Raw genomic sequence first — 25,531 nt, 5'->3', positions numbered from 1 at the left:
ATTTTTCACACGAATCTTAAAAAAACAGAACAATTAACTAAAATATTTATTGAACGGAAATGAAATCATGCCAATTAAGAAAAGTAATTTTTAAAAATATCATCGTTATATTTCTGAGGTTCCCCTGCGTGGTTTTCGTAGAGTGTGGACTATATATGGGGTTAATTGACAATACAGTATGAACAAGTATTACTGCAGTAAAGCTGGATCGAAAATCAATAAATACATGAACAAATGTTCGAAGTGGCCATTCGCTATTCACCCATCCTTCTTTTTTTCCTTTTTTTAAAAAAAAATTACTTTGTGAATTGTGTAATGTATTCGTTATTTGTTAATTTTAAAAAATAAAATGTATCTATAAAACTTTGGAGTGCCAGCCAATCAAAACTACCAGAAATGGTTTGGCTGTTGCCCTGGCTAATAATTGTTTAGTAAAAAAATATAAAATGTAAAATGTATTTATTATAATGTTAGCCGAAAAATATATCTATCTATCTATCAACTTTGACACATAATACAGCTTTCTTCCCGGGTATGGCGCACGATCTTGATGAACTGATCGTTGCTGATGTGCTTGTATGGATTGATGGAGTTTTCATTGTGAAATAATAAATTTTTTTTACATTAATCAAAATGTTCAACTAGGAAAACTGAACTGACGGATTTTAAATACTTTTTAGTAGATTTCTGAATTCTAATGTTGTACTTGATTATACTGCAGCAATCTTGTCATAGGTGGATTCTCTGGAGAAAACAATTAATGCAATAAATGATGATTTAACAAATAAAAGGTAAATTTAAACAAAATTGTCCTTGTAAATCACAAATGAATTAAATCTAACAATTAATGCATGATAAATATATAAATTAGTTAATTTCAAGTGACTCATCACCCGATTCACAATGGTACTCTTGAAACCTTTATCTGATCAATACTGTGGAAGATTTTGTCGTTTTTCTCGTGTTAAATTCCATGATAATTTTGATGTAAAATTTCTGCAGTTGAAATGCGAAAGTCACTTTTGTAGAGAAACCAAAGTTTAAAAAAAATCATTTTTCAAATTATAAACATTGATTTCTAATTCATACTTGATCAGACAAAGCTTTAAAGGGAATCGGACTTAACCATCTTTGCAACGGAGGGTCCCTTGAAATTACGTTTACAGTCCCTTAAAATGAATAAGGGAATTTGCGTCTTGATTGTTATTTTCTAATTGTGTTATCTTTCAAATTAAAGGAGAGAAAAGTATACGATGTGTTCGTCTGTTATAAACCGGGATGGTTACATAACTCAAATAATGAAAACATTTGATAAAATTTGGTGTCATTAAAATCGCTTACATTACAATTTCGAATATTATCTAGTCAGCTGTTAATTGATTGATATTAAAGTTGAGCCGCGACAAACTCTTTTAAGGGGTCGCTTCTGTCAAAATTGTAATATTTTCAGAAATTTCNGTGGGAGGGATTTCCTAGGTTTAACATTTTCTTTCTAAAGAGGTCTACTGTGGAAGGGAGAGGAGGATATTAAAACAATGCAACTTAATTACGAGGAACAGCTTAGGTGAGACATACTCTTAGTTTGTTGTTTAAAGGAGAGTATTAAGAAAAATAGGTCCTCTACTTTGAAGTTTTTACTCAGTAACAAATCTCAAAAAACTCATTTTCCTAATCTAAATCTCCATGAACACTTTGAGAAGAAGTTGATTTTGATTGGGGGTAGGGGGCGTCTGGACTGTTAAAAACAATTACAATTTAAAATAAAATAATTTCTTATTCAGAAATAATCTCTGTTCTGTTTAGTGTTATGAGTGACCACTTGGCAGAAATGAATAATAAGCTTGCTTCACAAGAAGATACTATTATTCATCTTAGGTACATTTTTATTATTATTAAAGTTAATATTGGTATAAATTGCTTTAACCATCTGTATACATAATACTTATACAATATACATCAATACAAGTATAAAGTAGTAGTCTTTTTTTGTATGTCGGATCCTAACTTATAAACACCTTGGCCAATTTGCCTCGAATTTTAATCAGGGAACTCGCGGAAATGTTCATGAACGATTTCCCTAAAATTTTATTCTGGAAACTTAGTAGAACCACGAGAATGATTCAAGTTTGGTTCTAAATTAAATGGATTGATTGTTAAGAAAAAGTTAAGTTTTCAGGCAATGCTGGTTTCTTACATTAATTAGTTTAAAAATTAAGAAGAAATTTTTCTTTCGTGTTTGAAGTTAAAAAAATTTAATTAAAATACATCTTATATTTGTAGGCAAGAATGTGATCTATCTGAAAAGAAGAAGAAGAAGTAGTTAGATTAGTCTCCCAACTTTCACAGTCTTTGAAATTTTACTAATACCCAGCAAGTATGATATCATTCACCGTGTGAGATAACTTGCTTACTAATACCCAGCAAGTATGATATCATTCACCGTGTGTGATAACTTGCTTACTAATACCCAGCAAGTATGATATCATTCACCGTGTGAGATAACTTGCTTACTAATACCCAGCAAGTATGATATCATTCACTGTGTTAGATAACTTGCTTACTGTTACCCAGCAAGCATGATATCATTCATTGTGTTTGATGACCTGCTTAATTTTACCCAGCAAGCACAATAACATTTACAGCATTTAAGAACCTGCTTACTTTTACCCAGCAAGCATGATACCATTCATTGTGTTTGATGACCTGCTTACTTTTACCCAGCAAGCAAAATATCATTCACAGTGTTTGATCACTTGCTTTCTTTTACCCAGCAAGCATAATACCATTCATCGTCTTTGATTACCTGGTTAATTTTTACCCAGCAAGCAAAATACCATTCACAGTGTTTGAATACTTGCAAACTTTTACCCAGCAAGCAAAATATCATTTAGTGTTTGATCACTCGCTTACTTTTACCCAGCAAGCATAATACCATTCACCGTGTATTACAACCTGCTTCAGTGCATAAAATTAACCAGCAAGCATATTATCATTCAGTTTTTTATAATCTGCTTACTATTACATAGTGTACAGTATGTACACTGTACAGTGTACAACTTACAAGTTCATTTTAATTTAAAAGAATGTAAATTAATTGATTCTCTATTTTCTGAATTTCAAACAAATTATTTATATTTAGGAAGAAATGATCTTACAGTCTTCCTAGTGTTAAATGTATTTTTAGCGAACATTATATTTGTGAATAATTTGTTGTGATAGAAATGTGATATTTTGTTTTATTATTTAAATGATAGATCTGGGCTTTATTCTTTTTTGTTTTTAACAAGTTTAAGAACAAATTTAAATTATTTTTTTCAATTATTTAACTTATTGTTGGTTTACTATTCAATTTATGTGTTCATTTAACTTATTTTTGATACTTAAATTGAATTAAAAGTTATTTCTGTTAAACTATAAAACTTTCTATTTTAGTTCTTAAATGTTGTGGGTAATTAACCAACATAAATTGAAATATGTTGAGAAGTCTTCATGATTAAATGAATGTGAATGCAAAGAAAATTTGAACTCTTTCTTTGAGCTAGTTTTACCCTATAAAAAAGAAACCTGTACAAAATTTCCTTCTTTTTTAATGATTTTTTGTGTTGAAAAACAAGAGTAGAAATTGATTTGACCTATTAAATACTACTACCTACTTCTCTGTACACAAGTCGAGCATTTTCCCAATAAAAATGTTTGGTTAGGAAAAAACAAAAACTTACAAAATTTAAGGCAGGGTTTTATTTTAAGACTAAAACTTTATCCACAGAAAAGCGAATTAAATCGTTATCATATATTTATTTATCAAGAATCTTGAATTTTAAAATACTTTTCTGCAAACACTTCCTTCAAATGAAAAAAGACAAATTCATGTTCAATGTACTTGCTTTAATATTGTTATGATTTAAGTCCATTGTTAATCTTTGTACATAGACATAATACAGTTTACTGTCATGTACACTATACTGTACTGTACTGCATTTTAACGTACTGTACTGTTACAAATAGTACTGCCATGTACTGTAATGTCATGTCGCGCAATGTATTGTATTGTATTATAACATGTTGTACTATCATGTACTATACTATCACATGCTGTGCTGTCTTGTACAGTACTGTCACCTATTTATGTTTAATTCTATTTCAGAAGATGATGTTGACAGGTGAAAACTGGTTTTACAGTTAAACAAACTTTTCATGGATAAGGTGAGCAACAAATTGAATTTCAGTCATTTAACATATATTTAAATCATAGTGTTAAAATGTTTGTATGTTAGAGATGTGTATTGTTTTTGGGTTTGTATTAACACAGGCAAGGTTTTGTAGGATCTACAAGAACTTTTGATGTCCATCATATTTGTGTATTTGTATGTGTATTGTTTTTGGGTTTGTATTAACACATTCTAGGTTTTTATTAGGATCTACAAGAAGTTTAGATGTCCATCATATTTCAAAACTATATTTCCTAAAGTTTGCTATTACATTTTGCCAAATTTCTTGTTAAGGATATCTAATTCCAAACCAAAATTGAAATTATTTAAATAAAACTGTCTACAAACACGTCGCATTCGTCTAATCTTTTGATCAAATAAAAAATGGTGTACAGTATAATCACAATGTATTACATTTACCTGTTTAGTTGGCGTACCCCCAGATTAACCATTTTGGCACATGTCAATGTCCGCCGAGATTTGGGGCGATNAGTCAGGTTTAGACATGGACAATAGTAGTCAGGTTTAGACATGGACAATAGTAGTCAGGTTTAGACATGGACAATAGTAGTCAGGTTTAGACATGGACAATAGTAGTCAGGTTTAGACATGGACAATAGTAGTCAGGTTTAGACATGGACAATAGTAGTCAGGTTTAGACATGGACAATAGTAGTCAGGTTTAGACATGGACAATAGTAGTCAGGTTTAGACATGGACAATAGTAGTCAGGTTTAGACATGGACAATAGTAATCAGGTATAGACATGGACAATAGTAGTCAGGTTTAGACATATAGACAAGAGTAGTCAGGTTTAGACATGGACAATATTAGATTTTAAATATTATTAGAAAATATATAATTCTTATTCCTAAAAGCTGTTAGTTTACTGTCGAAGAATGCAAACAATCCACCACCAATTTGTATAAAATGTAAAAATATAATTGTATCTTTCTTCTCCTTTTTTTCGAATTGTTGTTTTGTCAATAAACTCTTTGAAATATTGTTTACAGTATAGTTAAACCTTGTTTTTTTCTTAATTTATCTTATTTTTTGCTATCTAATAGGGTTTAAAAATTTATTGTTGTTATTTTTACTTCTTTTCAAAATAAAAAATATTTACTGCCCAAATTAACAAATACTTAATCTAGCAAAATGTTTGTATAAATAGGACTGATGTTAATTTAAAGTGACCAGTTATTTAAAATAAATAAATGCATGTCTTCTTCACAAGGGCACCTGCACCTATATCTGATCAATAACGTGGAATATGTCGTCTTATAATTTTGCAATAGAAATGCGCAAGTCACTTTTTGAAATAATAAATTTTAATACAGAAAAAAAGAATTTTTCATTTGTTTTTGATCAGACAATCTTTAAAATGTACCATGCTACTCTTTCAATGTGGATTTACTTGAAATCACGACAACAGTCCCTGTAAGTAAACCCTTACTGCAGGTGATCACAAAGATCGCCGGGATCTACGCTGAGCGTCTCATGTCTGATGTTCTTCTTGTAGTTGGAGATCAGGTAAACATATTTACAAAAGAACAGGAAAAATAAACGAATTTTTGGTCAAACAGTTTTAATATAGGAGGACAAGCTTGATAAGAAACAATTTTAAGCTAAAAAAATTTGGATATCTCATTTATCCTTAATTAGAGAAAGGTTTAAAGGGTACTACTGTGAATTGAACAGTCCACGTTTAGATGAAGCGGTAATATATAAAGAAAAATATCCCCCCCTGGTTGTTTAATGATTATCGCCCGCCTTTGAACAAATTTAATAACTTGCTTTTATGTTCCGAGAATTACCATGTTAGTGTGAATATGCTGATTGATTGGGTATCAGTTTTAATAGCTGGTTTTAGTAAGCTAATTTCAATTGACTCTCTATGCAAAGATGAAAATGTCAGATTTACAATGTTACCCTAGAGTTTCTCCATTGCTTCTTTTAAGCGATGAATATATGCTGCTACGCAAGTCTCTTTCAATGAAAATAAATAGTTTAAAGAAAAAAAACATTAATACCTTAATCAGACAAAGCCTTCAAGGGTAACGTTGTAAATCAGACATTGCCATCTTTGAATTGAGGGTCACTTGAAATTACGCTTACAGGCCCTTTAAATGTTCATGCTTAATAATAAAATTGGCAACTTATTCAAAAGAAAATATTTTTTTTGAAAAAACACAACATTTCATTTTTTCAGGAGCTTCCAGCCCACCGGCTTATACTATGCGCTAGCTCAGAAGTTTTCCAGGTAAACCTGGTTGATGTTAGATACTTTTCAATTTCCCAAGCGGCAACTTCCCAAGGGTATTTTCCCAAGTGGCAACTTTACAAATATGCAATTTCCCAAGCGGCAACTTCCCAAGTCTGCCCTATAAAAATGAATTAACTGCCCTATAAAGATGAACTAACTGTTTAGGTGATGCTGATGAATTCTAAATGGAGTGAAAGTCAAGAGAAGAAAATTATCTTGATGGAAAGTCCAGCCTGTGCTGCTGTTTTCGAAGTCTTCCTTAAGTACCTGTATACAGGTACTTATAGTTATATATCCAATTAGCTGAATTGCCCGCTTGTAAAAAAAATGTCAAATTAAAAAAAACTTTAATCTATATTACCCTTTGGTTCAGCTGTTTAAATAATAATTTTTATATATTTCTATCAATAAATCAAAAGCTTGTGATATATCTAAAAACAAACAAACAACAACTTCTTCATTATTGATTTCTTACTAATAAAATTGTATATTTGAATTATTGTTTGTTGAATATTTTAGTTCATGCCTAATATTCGGACACGGCGTGACGTGAGAATCTGCCCGGGCCAAAGATTTTTCCAGGGCTACTGTATTTCAGCCTGAAATACCAATTTTATTAAAATATTTTGATAGAATCCTCTAAATAGTATGCTATTACGAATTATCATCACATGAATTTTACATATCTAAGTTTTTTTTTTAAATTCTTAGAGAGGAAGATGACAACAGTCGAACCGGATTATTGTTTCTCACTTTTTTCTTGTATAAATTAAATTAATTAAAAACTTATTTAATGACAAAGCTTACCCACGGCAAGTGTTTAAATTGCTTTCATAATTTAATAATGTTAAGGAAAGTGTCCAAACTATTAAAAAAGGCCAAAATGAAGTCGCCAGGACATTATCTCATGCCAGGGCTGATTCTCGCGTCTTACCGGTCTTTGCCCTTCCATTACCAATTAATTTAATTGATTTCTTATCATGTTTCTCCCCGTTTATAGGAAAGATACATGTGAACTATGCCAATGTGATTCCCCTCCTCCAACTGGCGGATAAGTACAATGTGAAAGATCTTCTGAAGGTATTAAAACTTCATTTTACTTTATCGAGATTCTGATGGTTTGATTCATTCCGGATTTTTGATAGAATTGATTGACTGAGTAATTGATAAATGGACTGATGAATTTTTTGATTGATAGATTGATTGATTGATTGATTGATTGATTGATTGATACGCTGGGGTTGAGCTTTATATTCCTGAATTTAATAATTGTTTGATGGATACACTGATGGATTCATTGATTGATAGATTGATGGATTGATTTATTCATAGATTGATTGATTGATGCCTGATAAATTGATGGATTCATGAATTGATTGATGGATTGACTTATTGACTAATTGACTAATTGGCTAGCTGGGATTGAGCTTTATGTCCCGGAATGTGTCCCTGGCAGGGAAGAGGAACCAGGTTGTATCCTGGTATCAGTTTACTACTAACTGTGGATACAGGTATTCTTTAAATGTAGTTATACTTGCCTAGCTACTTAGTTCAGCTACTATTCGCTATGCAATATTTACGATTATAAGGGGTGGACAATTATAAGTCTACCTTGTGTAACTACTTTTTAACAAATTTTACTGTTGTATTTTAAATTATTCTTTTTTTCATTTAAGCCATATAAAATCAAATTATATTAAACGTCAGAAGTTCAGAGAGTAAATTATCAGTAATTGTAGATTGTGAGACCGACTGAAAATAGTTTCGACTAGTTCCGTCTCCCTGTCATTAACTGTTATCATCTGCTGTAATTATAAATATCAATTTTTACATGTATAATTTATGGCTAAATATATAGTTTGATTTGAGGAGCGTGGGCGCCAACTTTACTGAATGACGCATTGTCTTTTAATTATAATAATAATAATCCTAAAAATTACTTATTCAGTCATGTGTCCTCTCTTTGTCTGGATTTTCTGAAGTGGAATTATGAACTCGTGTCAAACAGTATAGACTGGCCAAATATAGGTAATATTTAAGTAAATTAAAAGAGAAAATTTTGTGTGTAAGGGAGGAGAAGGGTTGATAAACTTACTTGTTTCTTCTTACTTCTGTGGTGATTCTCAGCAATCCCAGTGGGCACTTTATGAGAATTTCTGCTAGGCAATAAACTGTTGATCAGGACTTCTGCTAGGCAGGATTTAGATAGCATCAACAGTTCTTGTGCATAGATAATCAATAATAATCATATCGTAATTTGAACATATTGATTAAGGTTGAACTTTTGATATGAACTGGTTGTTTGTTCCATACATCTGGTACTCTGATACTAAAGAAATTCCGCGTCTCAAATCACCCAAAAACCGGTTTCAATTGAGAGTCGGCTTAAATCTTGAAAAACTTCATACAATTTTAAGTGGAACCAACCATATTTGAGCCGCAGTTTAAATTTATGCCGCCGCTCAAATACTTTAAATTCGGCCTCAGGTTGATTTGTCTGAACTAGGTAGATGAGTCAACTTTGTCAAACCCATTTAGGATTTTGTTAGTTGTGATCTTGTCAGTTTTATTCTGCGATCCTTTAAAGCGAGTAGCTTGAGCTCTTGAAGTCGATCCTTGTAATCTTGGCTTCTCAGCCCAGAAACCAAGCGTACAGCTCTGTTCGAGACAAATTATGTCTATTTGGGTCAAGGGGGACCATGCTGGAGAACAAAATTTTTAGGTGAGTTCTAACATGTTGCTTGTAGAGGTTTATAAATACATGTTGGTCCCTGTAGTGGAATCATTCCCAGAACAGCATTGGCCTTCCTGGCTGCTTCTGAGCATTGTTTGGAGGGTTTTTAATTATTGTTAATCGTTACACCAATGTCACATTTCGTCCCAGACTCTGAAAGTTTTTCACCGTTCATAAAATACTCTGCTTTTGGATTATTTCGTCCAATTTGTTTTTTACATAGAAGCGCATTCCCCTTCTAGAGGCCCAACTACAAATTAGGTAAAGGCATTCTTGGAGATTGTCTCTGTCTTTATCATTGATAATTGTTTGACCTAACTTTGTGTTATCAGCAAATTTTTTGATCAGCTTGATCAAGGTAGCAGCACCATCTATATCATCAATGATTGTTAAGAAGGCTAGTGGGCCTTGAACACTACATTGAAGAATATCAGAATCAACATTTATCAGATGAGAGGATTCTACATTTAGTCACACATTGTTATCGACCAGTGAGCCACTTCTTGAACCAAGCTGAAAGCTACCCTTCTATTCAATAAGCTTTCATTTTAGCAAGAAGAATCAAGTTTTGATGTGTTGAGGGGGCAAAAATGAATAATTTGGACATTTATTTATTTTTCCCTAAAAATCATTCAGCGAAGAAAATCCCCCAAAAGCGTGCCCAACTTCTGGGGAAAAATGTTATCAAAGAGGGGCGGAGGAATGGTTAAACATAGAAAGGAATAAAATAAACAAAAGAAGAAGTAATGTGAACAAAGAGGAAGAAGGAAAAGCAAAAATTAAAATGAGAAAAAATACCAAACAAAGAACAAGGGGGAAAAAACATTTTTAACTGATGTTCATTTTCAGAGGGAGAAAGTTTAGTCCGATTATTGTCCTGCAGTGATATAGTGGTTCATGATGAAATTATTATTTTTAACAGTGTTCAGGTAAAAACTAATTTTTACAGTGTACAGTAAAATACTAATTTTAACAATGTACATTTAATTAGTAATTTTGACAGTGTACACTTATTGACAATTTTAACATGGAGTATGGAATGTAAGGGAGAATGAATCGACCAGCCCGCCCTACCATCTGATTATACATGCCTTGCAGACGGTACTTCATTTGAATAAGAAATATTTGTCTAAACCATATGGTAAGGCAGGGTGGTTAGATTCCTTCTCCCTTATATTCAATACTCCATGGTGACAATGTGTAAAGCTATTGTAAAACCATTTTTAATTGAACTTTTTTAAAAGCTACTAATTTTATTAGTTTAAAGTAAATGTTTACAGTATTTTTATTACTGTTCTGGAAAGTCCTATTTTAACAGTTAACATGTACATTCTATTTAAAACACCGTGCATTGCACACTATTCACTGTACAGGTTAAACTTTTCATTTTACGAGGTGCTTGATAAACTGGTTGATTAGATGGTTTATCATTTGGTTGATTAGATGGTTTATTATTTGATTGATCAATTGGTTGATCATTTGATTGATCAATTGGTTGATCAATTGGTTGATTAGTTGGTTGATTAGTTGAATGATCGAAGGTTGATAACTGATCAGCTGAATGATCTTATGTTTGAGTAGAGTTGGCTAGAGGAGCAGGGTAAGAGGATGGAGAAGGATGGAGAATATTCACATTTTTAAACCATTTTTTTTAAACTGGTATAAGACATAATTTAACCATACAGGGTAACCCACAAAGGATGAGACTTCGGTGACGACTCAGCGGAGTTTATTGAGTCTTAAAGTGACTGTAAAGGAAAAATGAAAGTGGGTAAAGGCTCTTTAGCACGACCCATGAAAGTTATACCTCATGTTCCTGTCTCGAGAAATTGATATAAAACTGTGTCAAATTCATACTTAAATTCATTTATATACAATTTTATATAGAAATTGTATGTTTAATCAGATCATATTCAGCCAATAAACAACCAATCCAGAGAAACTTAACTGTAACTTGTTTTCTCCAATTATTATTTCCTAATTTTTATTCTTTTTTTTTTTAACATACATGATTGATAATGTTAGTTTTAAGTCCAAATTACGTTACAAGAACTCCCACCAATGAGATTGCACTATACTGGTCACCTGATACAGACAGAGACACGTGACCTCTATACTGCACTACCATTGGTGGGAGTTCTGACCTGAGCTGAAAACTTTAGAATGGTGGATATCAGGATTAAGGAGAGTTTGTTAATATCCAGTTTAAATATTGCTTGTTCTCCACATGAATTTAAACTCCAGAGAAGCTAATCCATCGGATATCTGGATATTTCATTCTAAAGTTTTCAGCTCTGAAAACTTTAGAATGGTGGATATCGAGAGTAACGCCTAAACTCCTGGTTTTACTAAACCCAAGATTATGTTAATACACATTCGATATCCAAGAAAGAAGTTTAAAATTCAACCAATCAGCGTGTCAAGTTTAGATGCGTTCTTCAACTTTTGAAAAACCGGTTTTTAGTTTGGCATTTCTGGTGTTAATGGTGTCATATCAATTGAACTATAATGATTGATTGAACGAACGTAAGTTTTGGATTAATGTTTATAAAGACTAATGTTCAAAATGACTATAGTCCTCAAATGAGATAAAATTTGTTTTTTTATTAAATTCATATTAACATGATTAAATTTATATTTATTTAAATGCTCTAAAAGCCCGCTTGTGAACAGCTGACTTCAGATGAATCGGATATTAGTCCAATCGATATAGTATCATATCTGTAATTGTTATCAAAAGTAACTTTTATGCAGTTGGGTCATCCAAAAAGAGAGTAATAAGAAGAAAATCAAGTGTGTCCATTGGATACTCAGATTAAGTAATCGGGATTAAGGATATCTCATTCTAAAGTTTTCATGTTTGGTGATGTAGTACAGTCCCTTTTACATTTTCCCTTTACAGTCCCTTTAAGTCACTAATAAATGTTCCCTGCAGATGTAGACTAATTATTTATTTTGCCAAAATATTGAATATACCATTAACAAACTATCTTTAAAGCAAATAGCCAAGTCGTAGACCTAATATAGTTCAACCTATGGATTCTTATATACCAAAAAATCTAATTTTAAAATATAAAAGGTTTTCACTCAGGAATGATGTACATTGTACAGTCATAGAAAGTCGAAAAATAGATTTTGTGGCAAAGTTCAAACTTCATCTCTCTTGATCACCCCCCCCCCCTTGCAATATGTTTTCATTTAAATGGGAGGGGAGATGATTTGAAAGAAAATATATCCCTGAGAAATTGTAAAATATGCCTGATATTTAGGAGTCGTGAAGGTGCGATAAAAAACATTTTGAAACTAAGCGGAGGAGATAGGTAGGGAATGGTAGTTATTGTGAGATATATTTTTACTTGACCATCTTATTTATTGAAGAATTTATGTGTTTTTTTAATGTTTCATTGGCTGAAAGGTAGAAAGTAAATATTGTTGAGAAGAAAGTTAATTTTTTGGTAAAAAGTTTCAGACACTACTGTTTTGATAAATTTGAGAACTCGAGGATTTGTGCTCTTGGATAATGAAAAATCAGACATCAACTGGCTCGTTTTTCCCCTCTTATTATAATTTCCCAACTAAAATAATTTGTTCCACTAAATCCTGATCTGTTATTTAATCCTAATCTGGTATTTAATCATAATCTGTTATTTAATCCTTATCTGTTCTTAAATCTTAATTTGTTATATGATCCTAATCTGTTATTAAATTCTAATCTGTTATTCAACTCTAATCTGTTATTTAATCCTATCTGGTATTTAATCCTAATCTGTTATTTAATCATAATTTTGTTATTTAATCATAATCTGTTATTTAATCATAATCTGTTTTTTAACCCTAATCTATTATTTAGCCCTAATATTTTATTTAATCCTTATCTGTTGTTTAACTCTAATCTGTTATTTAATTCTTTTTGGTATTTAATCCTAAGCTGGTATTAAATCTTTATCTGTTATTTAATCCTAATCTGGTATTTAATCCCTATGTATTATTTAATCCTAATCTGTCATATAATCCCTATGTATTATTTAATTCTAATCTGTAATTTAACCCTAATCTGTTATTTAATCCTAATCTGTTGTTTCATCCTAATCCGTTATTTAATACTAATCTGTTATTTAATCCTAATTGGATATTTAATCTGTATGTATTGTTAAGGTTGCTGACTCCCCGGCTTTATACAGAGGATAAATACTGTGCCAGTCTTTCAGTTGATTACTTTCCTCAACTTCCTATGTATCATTGCAGGTAGTTCATGAAGTAACTTTATACCCCTCCCCCTCCCTAGTTTTTTCACTAGAATACTTTCCTCAACTTTCCATGTATCATTGCAGGGGGGGGGTTAACTTTAACCACCCCCCCCCTCTCCTCCTCCATTCTTAATTCCAGGTTTTATAGTGGGTCAACCTCCCCCATCATTATTTCAAGAATTAGGGACATTTAGTTGATTTAAACCAAGTGCAATGAATTTTTAACAAGTACAGTGAATTAAAACCCAGTGCAATGAATTTAAACCAAGTGTAGTGAATTTAAACCAAGTGTAGTGAATTTAAACCAAGTGTAGTGAATTTAAACCAAGTGTAGTGAATTTAAGCCAAGTGCAGTGAATTCAAACCAAGTACAATGAATTTAAACCGAGTACAATGAATTTAAACCAAGTACAAAGAATTTAAACCAATGTAGTGAATTTAAACCAAATGTAATGAATTTAAACCAAGTGTAGTGAATTTAAACCAAGTGCAATGAATTTAAACCAAGTGCAATGAATTTAAACCAAGTGCAATGAATTTAAACCAAGTACAGTGAATTTAAACCATGTGCAATGAACTTAAACCAAGTGTAGTGAATTTAAACCAAGTGCAGTGAATTCAAGCCAAGTGCAATGAATTTAAACCGAGTACAATGAAGATAAACCAATTGTAGTGAATTTAAATCATGTGCAATGAATTCAAACCAAGTGCAATGAATTTAAACCAAGTGCAATGAATTTAAACTAAGTGCAGTGAATGATTTTTTATGGAAAAAAATTAGAAGAAATACTTTTCTTAAATTAAAATATTACAAGGCTTTAAAAGGGTGCATCGCGACCCTTATTTAGTAACAATTCTAACTTTAACTGTTACCTTTCAAGTAGAATCCGGTTTCCATGCGAATTGCGCAAAAACGTTTTATATAATTTCAGGAAAGTTTGGCAAAATTTTGTTAAAATATTGGTTTTGATATTAATAAAATTATGTTAATTATTATTAGTATCATTATTATCAACAAACTAGCCTTTGAGATAACGCAGGGTAAATGTTTACGGAGTTATACGCTACATTTGTATTATTCTTCTGATATCCATTACACCAGAGGCATTGGCGAAAATTTTGTTGTCTTCTGATGCGAATCTTTGTTTTGGGTTGCAACAGAATAAACTTTGAATTTGCACAGATAAGTTTTGCGCTATTTTTGCGATCGCGAATAGAAATCTTAATTTCAAGTCGACATTGTTCATTGTACTCTGCAATAAACCAAACAAATTCGGCATAAAAAAATAACAAAAACAAAAGTTCAAACCTTCATTGTAAATATGCAGAACTCCAAATTCATTATTTTACAGGAATGTTCCACCCACCAGGAACTGGATCCGCATGAAAATAAATGGATGACAAGCATTATTATTCTTTTGATTTAGATCCTTGCATTTCTCGGCTTTTGAATCCACGGCTTTCTATGCAGGAGAAAATCAGGTGATTTGGGGAGATACAATTTTAAATCATTTAAAGACTCGGTTAAATCCAAAAAGTTAATTTCATTCTTTATTCATTGGAGGATAAATTTTTTAAATTACGAGCGTATTGAATTGTTAATCTCCATGCGAGGAATAAATAGGATAAACTTATTTTGTCTATTTAAAAGTTTTTAACTGAACTTCTAATAATTGACTAAATAGTTGATATGATATCTTGGTTGATTGGATTATTAATGTTTATCTATCTACTAATCAGGTGGATTGTATGGTTGATATTTACTAGCGGGGCAATGAAGGAGGTTCCTGATAGAGTTCTCAGGTATCAATTCATTCGTTCAAAATAGATAAATGTATGGCATTTTTTAATTAATTTAATTTTTTATACATTTTCATACATTTTTATACAGTGAGAACCAGAAAACCATGGAATAGACTACTTTTAGCTGAAGTTATGACCTCTAATAGTCCAATGAACATGAGACACAGCATTTGTTTAGACAGTTTTATTTAACATAAAAAGTGAATTGATAAGTTGCTATTAAAACTGTTTGCTTTCTAACTACATCAAATACACTTTAATATTGCTTTAATATAATTACACATTCCACAGTATTCTGGTTCTCACTTTCTTTGCCATGCAAAAAATTTCAGAAATTAAAGACGGTCTTTTAATTCCCATGTTAATGGGACACCCTGTACTACTAGCTGAAGTGCTCTGCGTTGCCCGTTATTTTTTTTAAAAATAGAATTTAAAAAAAAATCTATTTTACCCACAGGGTACCCAACCCATGGGTTCCCTAAAAAAAAATAACAAATATATATATGGGCGAAGTATAATATATAAAATATAAAAATGTATTTTTCTAAATTATGTTTTCAGGACGGTTCGAGTGAGTATATCTACTCGGGAGAAGTTCGATGAGAAGAGAGTTAAGATCGGTATTCTCGTGGTAGGAGACCAGGACGGATTCGAACATATTCGTCATGTCCGGACTAAAAACTATATTTTCGGCGAGGATGATCAAATCGTCAATTTTGACGATTTGTTGTGTTTTGACGCGTTGAACGACATGAAAACACGGAGTAGATTTTTGTCTGGAGAAAGTCGTGAGAGTTTAAAGATCCTTGTAACAATTACTCCGTTGCATAGAGCTGGGTCTTTATCTATTCCTTGAACATGGAAGAGTAAGTTCTTCCATTGTACACTGTACACTGTACATTGTTCAGTGTTCAGTGTACAGTGTGAAGTGTACAGTGTAAAGTGTACAGTGTACAGTGTAAAGTGTTCAGTGTTCACTATTCAGTGTACACTGTACAGTGTACAGTGTTCAGTTTACAGTGAAAAGTGTACAGTGTAAAGTGTACAGTATACAATGTACAGAATGCAGTGTGAAAAGTACAGTGTACAGTTTAAATGTGTGTATAGTGGACAGTGTACAGCATCAAGAGTACTTAACTGTTACTTTATAGTAAACTTAAAAGATCATGAACTTAAGTTTAGTAGCGCTCACTCTTTGATGCTTGTACTGTGTACTGAATGCCGTGTTTATGATATTTTACGTAATATAGTGTACAGTGTACAGTGTCTAAGTTCAGATAAATGTCCATTTGGGGGTGATTATTTATTTCTCACAGTACAGTACAGTACAGTACAGTACAGTACAGTACAGTACTGTATTTTACAATTTTGAAGACTTGGTGTAGATGTAAAGGTATTTTTTTGACGCAAAAGACTTTTCTAACCTGCATAAATGTCATTTGGATGGTAACATACATTTTCTAGTGAACTATTAATTTCATTAATCGCCTTTTTATGAACTTAGTTTGCAAAGTTAAATTTTACTATTTGGCATATATAATATATATTGGAAATATGCAGTTTTTAACCAAATTTAAAATTTTTAAATTTTAAATTTTTAAAATTTTTCCAGTCTTCAAATCGTTCAGGAGTCGCTGCCGGCAAATTTAGCACAAAAAGAATAAAAAAGTATTAGGAAAACCTGAAAATTAACTAATATTCATAAATTTTTATTCTAATTGTAAAATGTAAAATGTAAAATAACTACAAACATTTTGCACATTTTTAAGTGTATACGTCTAGCTGTGAGATTTACGTTGCCAATTCGACACATTAATATAGGTGTCTCATGAAAAATGACAGCTAACAGGCGGCTGAAGGATCGTCTTCGATTTTTCTAATTATTTGTGGCATTTGTTCGTCAACCTTCTTGTGATACTGGAATTTGGAAAGCACTGAAAAGGCAGACCACATGTTGGAAATTCCATGTCTTTGGATATTTTGGGATTATTAAATCAAGAATTTTATTTTTAAATGAGGTTGACGAATAAATGCTGCATTTTTGTACCATCATAGACGATCTTCAGGTTGTCTTTCAATTGTCAAATTTCATGGAACACCCATCAGATGAAACCTAGCATTTTGTTGGTTAAATTAAATTTTCCGAAAGCATTTCGAAATAATAATTATTTTGTTCGAAATTACGATAATTTTGTTCAAAATTACAAAAAATTTTTTCGAAATTACAAAAATTTTGTTCGAAATTATAATAATTTTGTTCGAAATTAAAATAATTTTGTTCGAAATTAAAATAATTTTGTTCGAAATTACGATCATTTTGTTCAAAATTACAATAATTTTGTTCGAACTAACGATTATTTTGTTCGAAATAACGATTATTTTGTTCGAAATTAGAATAATTTTGTTCGAAATAACAATCATTTTGTTCGAAATTACAATAATTTTGTTCGAAATTACGTTAATTTTGTTTGAAATTACAGTTATCTTGTTCGAAAATGCAATAGTTTTGTTCGAAATAACGATTATTTTGTTCGAAATTACAATAATTTTGTTCGAAATTACGATCATTTTGTTCGAAATTAAATATTTTAGTTTGAAATTACAATAATTTTGTACTAAATTATAATAATTTTGTTCGAAATTACGAAAATTTTGTCCAAAATTACAATAATTTAGTTCGAAATTAAAATAAGTTTGTTCGAAATTACGATCATTTTGTTCGAAATTACTAATATTTAATTCATATTGAAATGCTTTCGTAAGTTCAACATTTCAAATAAAGTATTAGGGTTTCATGGAGCAGTTCAGTTTAGGCCAAAATATGATAGTTTAATGTTTACTATATTTACCAGTGCAGATTTTCTTCATAATTGTTGTTAATCATTTTGTTTTTAGATTAAGCTTTTGTTGTAACGTAAATTCAAGGTTGAAATATAAATTCAGAAATTATCTTTTATTTAGATGGTTTTGTAAGCAGATTTTAAATAAGGGCAATCAGTTAATTAAAACGTTTAATTAATATTCGTATATTTCAAAGAAATATCCCCTGTAAGGCCCCCACTAATCAGGAGCTAAAGAAATCTGCATATATCACTGAATAAACCAAGATTACGAGTTCTATTCTTCTTCATGGTGTAGTAAAATGAGATAAGTTAATTTTATGATATTCACATTCTAGATAGGGGGGGAGGGGGGGGGGCTGTTAGATAAGCAGGGTGAGGGCTACTACAGGGTTTTCCATAAAGGATGAGACTGTAGAGACAACCTGAAAATTACATTTCTAAGGTTCATATTTTTTCATATTTATATTCAACTAAAAAGCATGAGATAATACTAATAAAAAAATCACATTTTACTATGTAGTTTGGACCCGCCTAACCAGATAGGTTGTTTTAATTGGTTGACCTACTATAAACGAATGAGAATTGCAGATAAAAACAATGTACATTGTACATTTTAAACATAAGATTGATGATAACTCGGGAAAAAGGTAAGGAGGAGGTGAGGGAGTATAAGGGAAAGGGAGGATACTCAGCGTAAGGGTTGGAACAGAGGGTAACCTAAGTTACTAAAATCATGTTTATGAATTACAGGGTGAAGAAGATAGTAAAGACTAAGTTTATCCACATGATACACAGTTTTTTTTACAGATATAATTTGCATAACTATCTAAATAGATCTTGGCGACTTTTCTTTTAAACGATTTTGCAGTTTTAGTTTCTTTCAGCTCTAATTCAATCGAATTCCATATTTTTGGAAATAAAGCAGAGGGAAAACATTCTAGAGTTTTAAAGAGAACTCGTTCAATTTTATATGGTTTTGTTTTATTTGGTTCAGCTAAAGAATTAAACATATCATGGAAGGAAGCTGGAAGGTTTTCATAAAAGTATTAATGCATAAAAGATAGAACACCTAGTTTATATGTATCATCAAAATTTAGGAGTTCTAATCTGAAAAATATTGGATCTGAATGTGCCTTAAATGAACTATTATTTACTGCTCTAATTGCCCTTTTTTGCAAAGACTTGATTTTCTGTAGTTTAGCATTTTTTACACCCCCCCATGTTATAATTCCATACTCAATATGTGGCCTTACAAGTGCATTATAGACTAGTAGACGAATGTTTAACGGTAAAATGTTTTTAATCTGATTCAGAGCAAAAATTGAGCTAGCAATCTTATTGGAAACATGTTCAATTTGATAGTCCCAATTTAAAAATTCATCAATTTTGAGTCCAACAAATTTGAAATATTTATTTGTACAGTTAGTTCCTATTCTTTCTAGTATCTCATTTCCAATTTTTAATTTGCAGTTCTCAGGATTAAAATGCATATTTTTATTCCTAAATATCATAAACTTTGTTTTGGAAACATTTAGTGTTAAACGGTTTGCCTGAAACCATGTAGCTGCCTTTTTTAGTTCAAAGTTCGCATCAATTACTAAAGTTTCGATATGTGGAGATGATTTTAGAAAACTAGTGTCATCAGCAAATAGATTAGTAAAAAAAGACGTTGCTAAAGGCAAATCGTTTATGTATATGAGAAAAAGTAGGGGCCCAAGAACACTTCCCTGAGGAACACCACATAAAATTGTTTTTTCTTTAGAAAAAATACCATTTATACAAACATATTGAGTCCTATTTACTAAATAGTTTTGAAACCATGTGTTAGCTACATTTTTAAAACCGTAATACTCTAGTTTTTTTAAAAGAATATCTAAGTTGCAACAGTCAAAAGCTTTCTTAAGATCTAAAAAAATTCCCAGTGTAAATTCTGGTTGGGGTTTATTAAGATTTTCGTAAATTTTATTCATTAGGTGTAGTAAAGGTTGATTAGTATTATGTTGTGGTCTAAATCCATATTGATGTTGATAGAAAATCTCAAACTTGTTAAGATATTTAAACATTTGAGTCGCAGCTATTTTTTCAAGAAGTTTACTTAGCGCTGGTAGAATACTAATTGGTCTGTAGTTATTAAATTTATCTTTTTGTTCAGTTTTAAAGATAGGAATTATTTTTGCACATTTATAATCACTAGGGATATATCCTGTTTTAAAAGAAAGGTTAAACAAATGCGCTATAGGATAGACAATACTTTCAATTATTTCCTTCAGTAGCTTGGTAGAAATATTGTCCTTACCTGAACTGTTTTTAGGTTTAAGTTTACTCACTGTTTCAAGAATAATTTCTGGTGTAATATTTGCAAACACAAAATTTTCCTTGGATGGCTCCTTCAGATATGTTTCAAAATTAACATTAGAATCCGGAATATAACTAGACAATCTGGGTCCAATGTTCACAAAAAAGTCATTAAAACCCTCTGCTATTTCAGCAGATCCCACAAAACTTTTTTCATCATCAGTGAAAATTTCAGGAACTGAATGACTTTTTTTCTTAGAAGATATAATAGAGTTTAGTAAAGACCAGGTCTTTTTGATGTCTTTTGAGTATTCTGTAAATTTTGAAGAAAAATAACTAGTCTTGGCCATTTTTAATGTTGTGCGATAAGTTAAGAATTCTTTTTGTGGGCTTTTAATGATTGGGCAAAGAAACAAATTTACAGTTGAAGAAAATAAATAAAAGTATATGTACAGCGTTAATCCCAAGGTTGTATAATAAGGTTCTTTACTCTCGATGTGCTCCAATATGAGCAGGGTGGTGACTGCTAGAAAGGCAGGGTGAAGACTACTAGAAAGGCAGGGTAGGTACTACTAGAAAGGCAGGGTAGGGACTGCTAGAAAGGCAGGGTAGGGACTACTAGAAAGGCAGGGTAGGGGACTACTAGAAAGCCAGGGTAGGGACTACTAGAAAGGCAGGGTGGTAGGCAGGGTATGGACTACTAGAAAGGCAGGGTAGGGACTACTAGAAAGGCAGGGTAGGGACTACTAGAAAGGCAGGGTGGGGACTATTATAGAAAAGCAGAGTGAAGATTGAACTATTACCATTTTTCATTATTTGTAAGTAGAAAAGTCAGGAAATTACGGTTAAGTGATAAATGTCCACAAAAGACGACTAGCTTATGATTTATGATTTGAAAGTAGCATTTACCAGTTTTCTTTGTTAAACAATCACAAAATTAGAGATGGGTTACGTTCCATTGCAAAAGGCATGTTATTAAAAATTAACTAGCGATGGTGTTACAAACGGCAAAAACCGTTGATCTTGAAACGAAAATAACCGCTAATAAAACAAGATCAAACGAATGGGGTTTGAAATAACAGTGACAATATTTCTGCTCAAATGCAATGAACTTGTTTTACAAGTTTTATGCTTTTGATTGTTGTCTTACAATTTCCTCCGCTTTTTCTACATAAAATAATCCTTAACAAAAGGACTGGCAATGTTGAAAGTTTCTGAAATATCCACTGTTAACGTCGTTAATAAGATACAGAAAAAAACGAACAGATATCTGAAAAATTGTCGTTTTGAACGATTTTAGCCAACCTTTCACGAACGATCTTGAAAAAAGTCTGAAAATTCGTCAAAATAAATTAAAATATGCGTCTTCTTTCAGAAATGTTAAATTTTTGAAGATCCCTTGAAAATTATGCAACTAATTAGCAATAAAACGTAGTTTAAAGATATTTGTCAGAGTATCAAAAAAACAAGTTCTCAAGCCGTTAGCAGAACAGTTTCTGTACAGTCATAACCAGAAAACTGTGGAATAGGAAGACGACATTGTAGCATTTCTAAAGTGCATTTGAAAGCTAATAAATTACTTATTAAGTAAAATGGGTCTATATTTACATTGCACAATTTCTGTGCCCCATGTTCAATGCGAAATTAAAAGTCATATCTTGAGTTTAAAAGTCGACTTCCTATTCCAAAGTTTTCTAGTTATCACTGTAATATCTTTCGATACCCAATTACCCATATCCTTGTGTTTTGAAAAATCTACCTTCCCCTAGGTTTTTTAAATTCATTTATTACTGAATGAGTTCTGATTTTTTCAATTTTTTCTGTTATAAATGTTTCTTATAATTTACTACTAATTATAATTGTTTGATGTTGCAAAAAGTTTGTCATTTTCAATGAAATAGTAATAAAGATACAAAGTGTTGCTTCGAAAACCTAACATACAACGTTACATGCAAAAGATGAAACTTCAGTGACTTCTGTTTTAAATGCTAGTTAAATGTTAGTTCCCTGCACAGTGTACAGTGTACAGTGTACACTGTACTCTGTACACTGTACAACTGGATATCTTTTAATGGCAATATAGTTTAGTAATTCTTTTTTAAGGCATGAGAGACCAAATTCAACCTTCAAAATAGATATTTTATGAGTTTGAGGTCGCCTTTTACAGCTTATCCTTTGTGGGTAACCCTGCTAATTCAAATTGCACAAAAAAGAAACTGATATATTAGCGCTTAAATAGAAAAACAATTGCATTTCTGGAAAGCTTTTAAAAAATAATATTAAATATCGTTTATATCTATCTGATGCCTGTATATGTGAAAAGAATTCCATTTTTTTACACTTGTCTGGAATCTGTTGACGTACATAGTACAGTGAGACATATAAAACTGTGGACTAGAGGAATACAACATTTAACCAATTTTTATTATATTTGAGGTTGCTATAAAGAATATATAGTTGTATGCTTGAAAATCACATTGCTAGATTTCATGATAGTTTGAACTATTTGAAATCATAACTCAAGTCTAGAAGTCGTCTTTCTATTCCTCATTTTAATTATAATATATTGTTTAAACTGTGTTGTTTTTTAAAACCTTTAAATCTACACTAAACCCCGCAGTTTTTTTTACCAAAGTAGTTTTTCATGACCCCCCCTCCCCTGCACTCCGAGCTTTGACGGAAATCTCGCAAGTTTTATATTCTGTTGCATATCTTGATGATTTCTCTCTTTTCTTATTTCTAAGTTTCTAATCTTAAGAGTTTGTCATTTTCAATGAAATAGTAATAAAGATACAAAGTGTTGCTTCGAAAACCTAACATACAACGTTACATGCAAAACATGCTGTTTTTTTAAAAAGTAGTTTTTCATGACCCCCCCCCCTGCACTCCGCGCTTTGACGGAAATCTCGCATGTTTTATATTCTGTTGCATATCTTGATGATTTCTCTCTTTTCTTATTTCTAAGTTTCTAATCTGCTCGTTTGTATTCAAGATTTAGTCTCACAACCCAAATAAACTTGGACAAAATTTAAACAAAACTAAAGAAAATATTCATGTTTAAATTCCTCGTTAAACTCTATATTATAATATCATTTTGCACAGAGGGGGGGAACATCTTGCATTGAGGATATTGAGATCAGTGCTTGATCTGGATCTTTCGTTAATCTGCAGATTAATTTAATCTTAATTAAAATTGTCCAATGCGAATATCGAGATCAAGCAATCGAGGATTATGAGTATGCAAAACAGAAAAATTCCCAACTCAGATTATAATATCAAACCGCTGATTGAGATTTTATGAAATTTTTATAAGAAACCCTGAGATTTTGTTCGTAATTCTGAACAGAAGGCATGTACGTTTCGACTGTTCGAAATCACAGAATTTCTATCACTTAAATATTCGAAATTGATTCCGCCCTGTAATACTGTTTGTTTACAATTCTTCTGAATATACAGAGACTAAAATTTATTTTCCAATTCTTCTTAAAGAACAAATCAAATTTCTGACAGAAGCGTTCTGAAGATTTTGATTAAATTTCTAGTTCGCAGAATTGTTGAATGAATACAACAATAAAAGCATCTCTATTTCTTGCCTTAATATCTAGCAGAATATTGCAAAGAGGGAGAGAAAGTGAAAATGTTAATGAAAATTTCCACTTTACCACTGAATAATCTTTATATATCGTAGCTATCAATTTATCATAATATTCCAGCCCCTAGCCNATTTACCCATTTTTTCTCTTACTTTTACTAACTTATGTCATCCCAAATAAAATCAAACCACTTTTCCACTAGATAGAATATATGATTATCTCTTCCCCCCCCCCTCCACACTTTTTTATCACAATCATTTATCATTATTCGGATGTATCAATTAAACAAAAAATGAGGGTGATCATTCATTTATCGTACCGTCCTGTTTTGCAAAAAAACCTCTGAGAGCTCAGCATTAGAAGTTTTATTATATCATAATTTATAATGTTTTTGGATCTAAATCGACACTCCTCTAGGGGTGAAATCGACACTCCTCTAGGTCTGATGAGTGGGTACATTCTCTCTATCTCTCTCGCTTTCTGCGCTCTCTCTGTTTTTCCCAAGTTTCTTGACAGATTCTTGCAGCCACGTTTTCAAAGCGCAAGCAAAAACATTGACTGCCGCGTCAAGTTTCGGATTTAACATTTAGATTTAGAAAATGTATAAATATTAGAAAATAATTCTATTGTTAAACACAGCTTTTAGTCAAATTATAAAAGATAAAAATTTGTTAACGCCATCCATATAGGATATCCCTTGTAATACAATATATTCCTTGTAATACAGGATATCCCTTCTAATACAATATATTCCTTGTAATACAGGATATCCCTTCTAATACAAGATATTCCTTGTAATACAAAATATCCCTTGTAATAACAGGATATCCCTTGTGATACAAGATATCCCTTGTATTACAAGATATTCCTTGTAATACGAGATATCCCTTGTAATACAAGATATTCCTTGTAATAAAAGATATTCCTTGTAATAAAAGATATTCCTTGTAATACAAGATATTCCATGTAATACAAGATATCCCTTGTAATACAAGATATCCCTTGTAATAAAATATATTCCTTGTAATAAAATATATTCCCTGTAATGCAGGATATCCCTTGTAATTCAAGACATTCCTTGTAATACAATATATTCCTTGAAATACAATATATTCCTTGTAATACAAGATATACCTTGTAATTCAATATATTCCCTGTTTTACAAGATATTCCTTGTAATACAATATATTCCAATTGTAATATAGGATATTCCTTGTAATACAATATGTTCCTTGTAATACAGGATATCCCTTGTAATACAATATATCCCTTGTAATAAAAGATATCCCTTGTAATACAATATATTCCTTGTAATACAAGATATTCCTTGCAAGACGATATATTTCCTGTAATACAGGATATCCCTTATAATTCAAGACATTCCTTGTATTAAAATATATTCCTTTAAATACAATATATTCTTTGTAATACAATGTATTCCTTGTAATACAATATATTCCTTGTAATACAATGTATTCCTTTTAATACAATATATTCCTTGTAATACAATATATTCCTTGTAATACAATATATCCCTTGTAATACA

General features: G+C 31.3%; 2 protein-coding genes and 1 long non-coding RNA gene across 26 annotated transcripts; all 3 read left to right on the top strand.

Moving 5' to 3' along the window:
- The first annotated feature begins 686 nt into the window (after window positions 1-686).
- Window positions 687-2,304, top strand: LOC111713544 (uncharacterized). Its single transcript, XR_002767736.1, has 4 exons — window positions 687-791; window positions 1,499-1,564; window positions 1,804-1,875; window positions 2,281-2,304. It is a non-coding gene; the product is annotated as an uncharacterized LOC111713544 (long non-coding RNA).
- Window positions 2,305-4,737: 2,433 nt separating this feature from the next.
- On the top strand, window positions 4,738-15,021 carry LOC111713542 (BTB/POZ domain-containing protein 17). The gene is made up of 12 exons (XM_023488426.1): window positions 4,738-4,991; window positions 5,666-5,737; window positions 6,417-6,467; window positions 6,636-6,747; window positions 7,471-7,550; window positions 7,887-7,981; window positions 8,419-8,498; window positions 10,054-10,133; window positions 10,786-10,829; window positions 12,351-12,524; window positions 13,360-13,449; window positions 14,879-15,021. Exons 1-12 carry the CDS (start codon window positions 4,974-4,976, stop codon window positions 14,991-14,993), a joined length of 1,011 nt encoding a protein of 336 aa, XP_023344194.1. The 5' UTR covers window positions 4,738-4,973; the 3' UTR covers window positions 14,994-15,021.
- Window positions 15,022-15,199: 178 nt separating this feature from the next.
- On the top strand, window positions 15,200-18,203 carry LOC111713541 (uncharacterized). 24 transcript variants are annotated; one of them, XR_002767733.1, is made up of 5 exons: window positions 15,200-15,254; window positions 15,816-16,120; window positions 17,024-17,075; window positions 17,361-17,377; window positions 18,043-18,203. XR_002767733.1 is itself a non-coding variant. In XM_023488424.1 (3 exons), the coding sequence occupies exons 1-2, from the start codon at window positions 15,226-15,228 to the stop codon at window positions 16,108-16,110; spliced, it is 324 nt and encodes a 107-aa protein (XP_023344192.1). In that variant the 5' UTR covers window positions 15,206-15,225; the 3' UTR covers window positions 16,111-16,120; window positions 18,063-18,203. The 24 variants fall into 24 exon arrangements, 6 of the variants coding, with proteins under 6 accessions (XP_023344192.1, XP_023344188.1, XP_023344187.1 ...); XR_002767731.1 differs by having other exon boundaries at window positions 18,037-18,203; XR_002767725.1 differs by having other exon boundaries at window positions 18,018-18,203.
- Window positions 18,204-25,531: the final 7,328 nt, after the last annotated feature.

The sequence above is a fragment of the Eurytemora carolleeae genome, unplaced genomic scaffold, assembly GCF_000591075.1.
Source record: "Eurytemora carolleeae unplaced genomic scaffold, Eaff_2.0 scaffold1445, whole genome shotgun sequence".
NCBI classification, from domain to species: domain Eukaryota; kingdom Metazoa; phylum Arthropoda; class Copepoda; order Calanoida; family Temoridae; genus Eurytemora; species Eurytemora carolleeae.
Note: the sequence above shows the minus strand (reverse complement) of the source record. Positions and strands in the feature narration are given on the sequence as shown.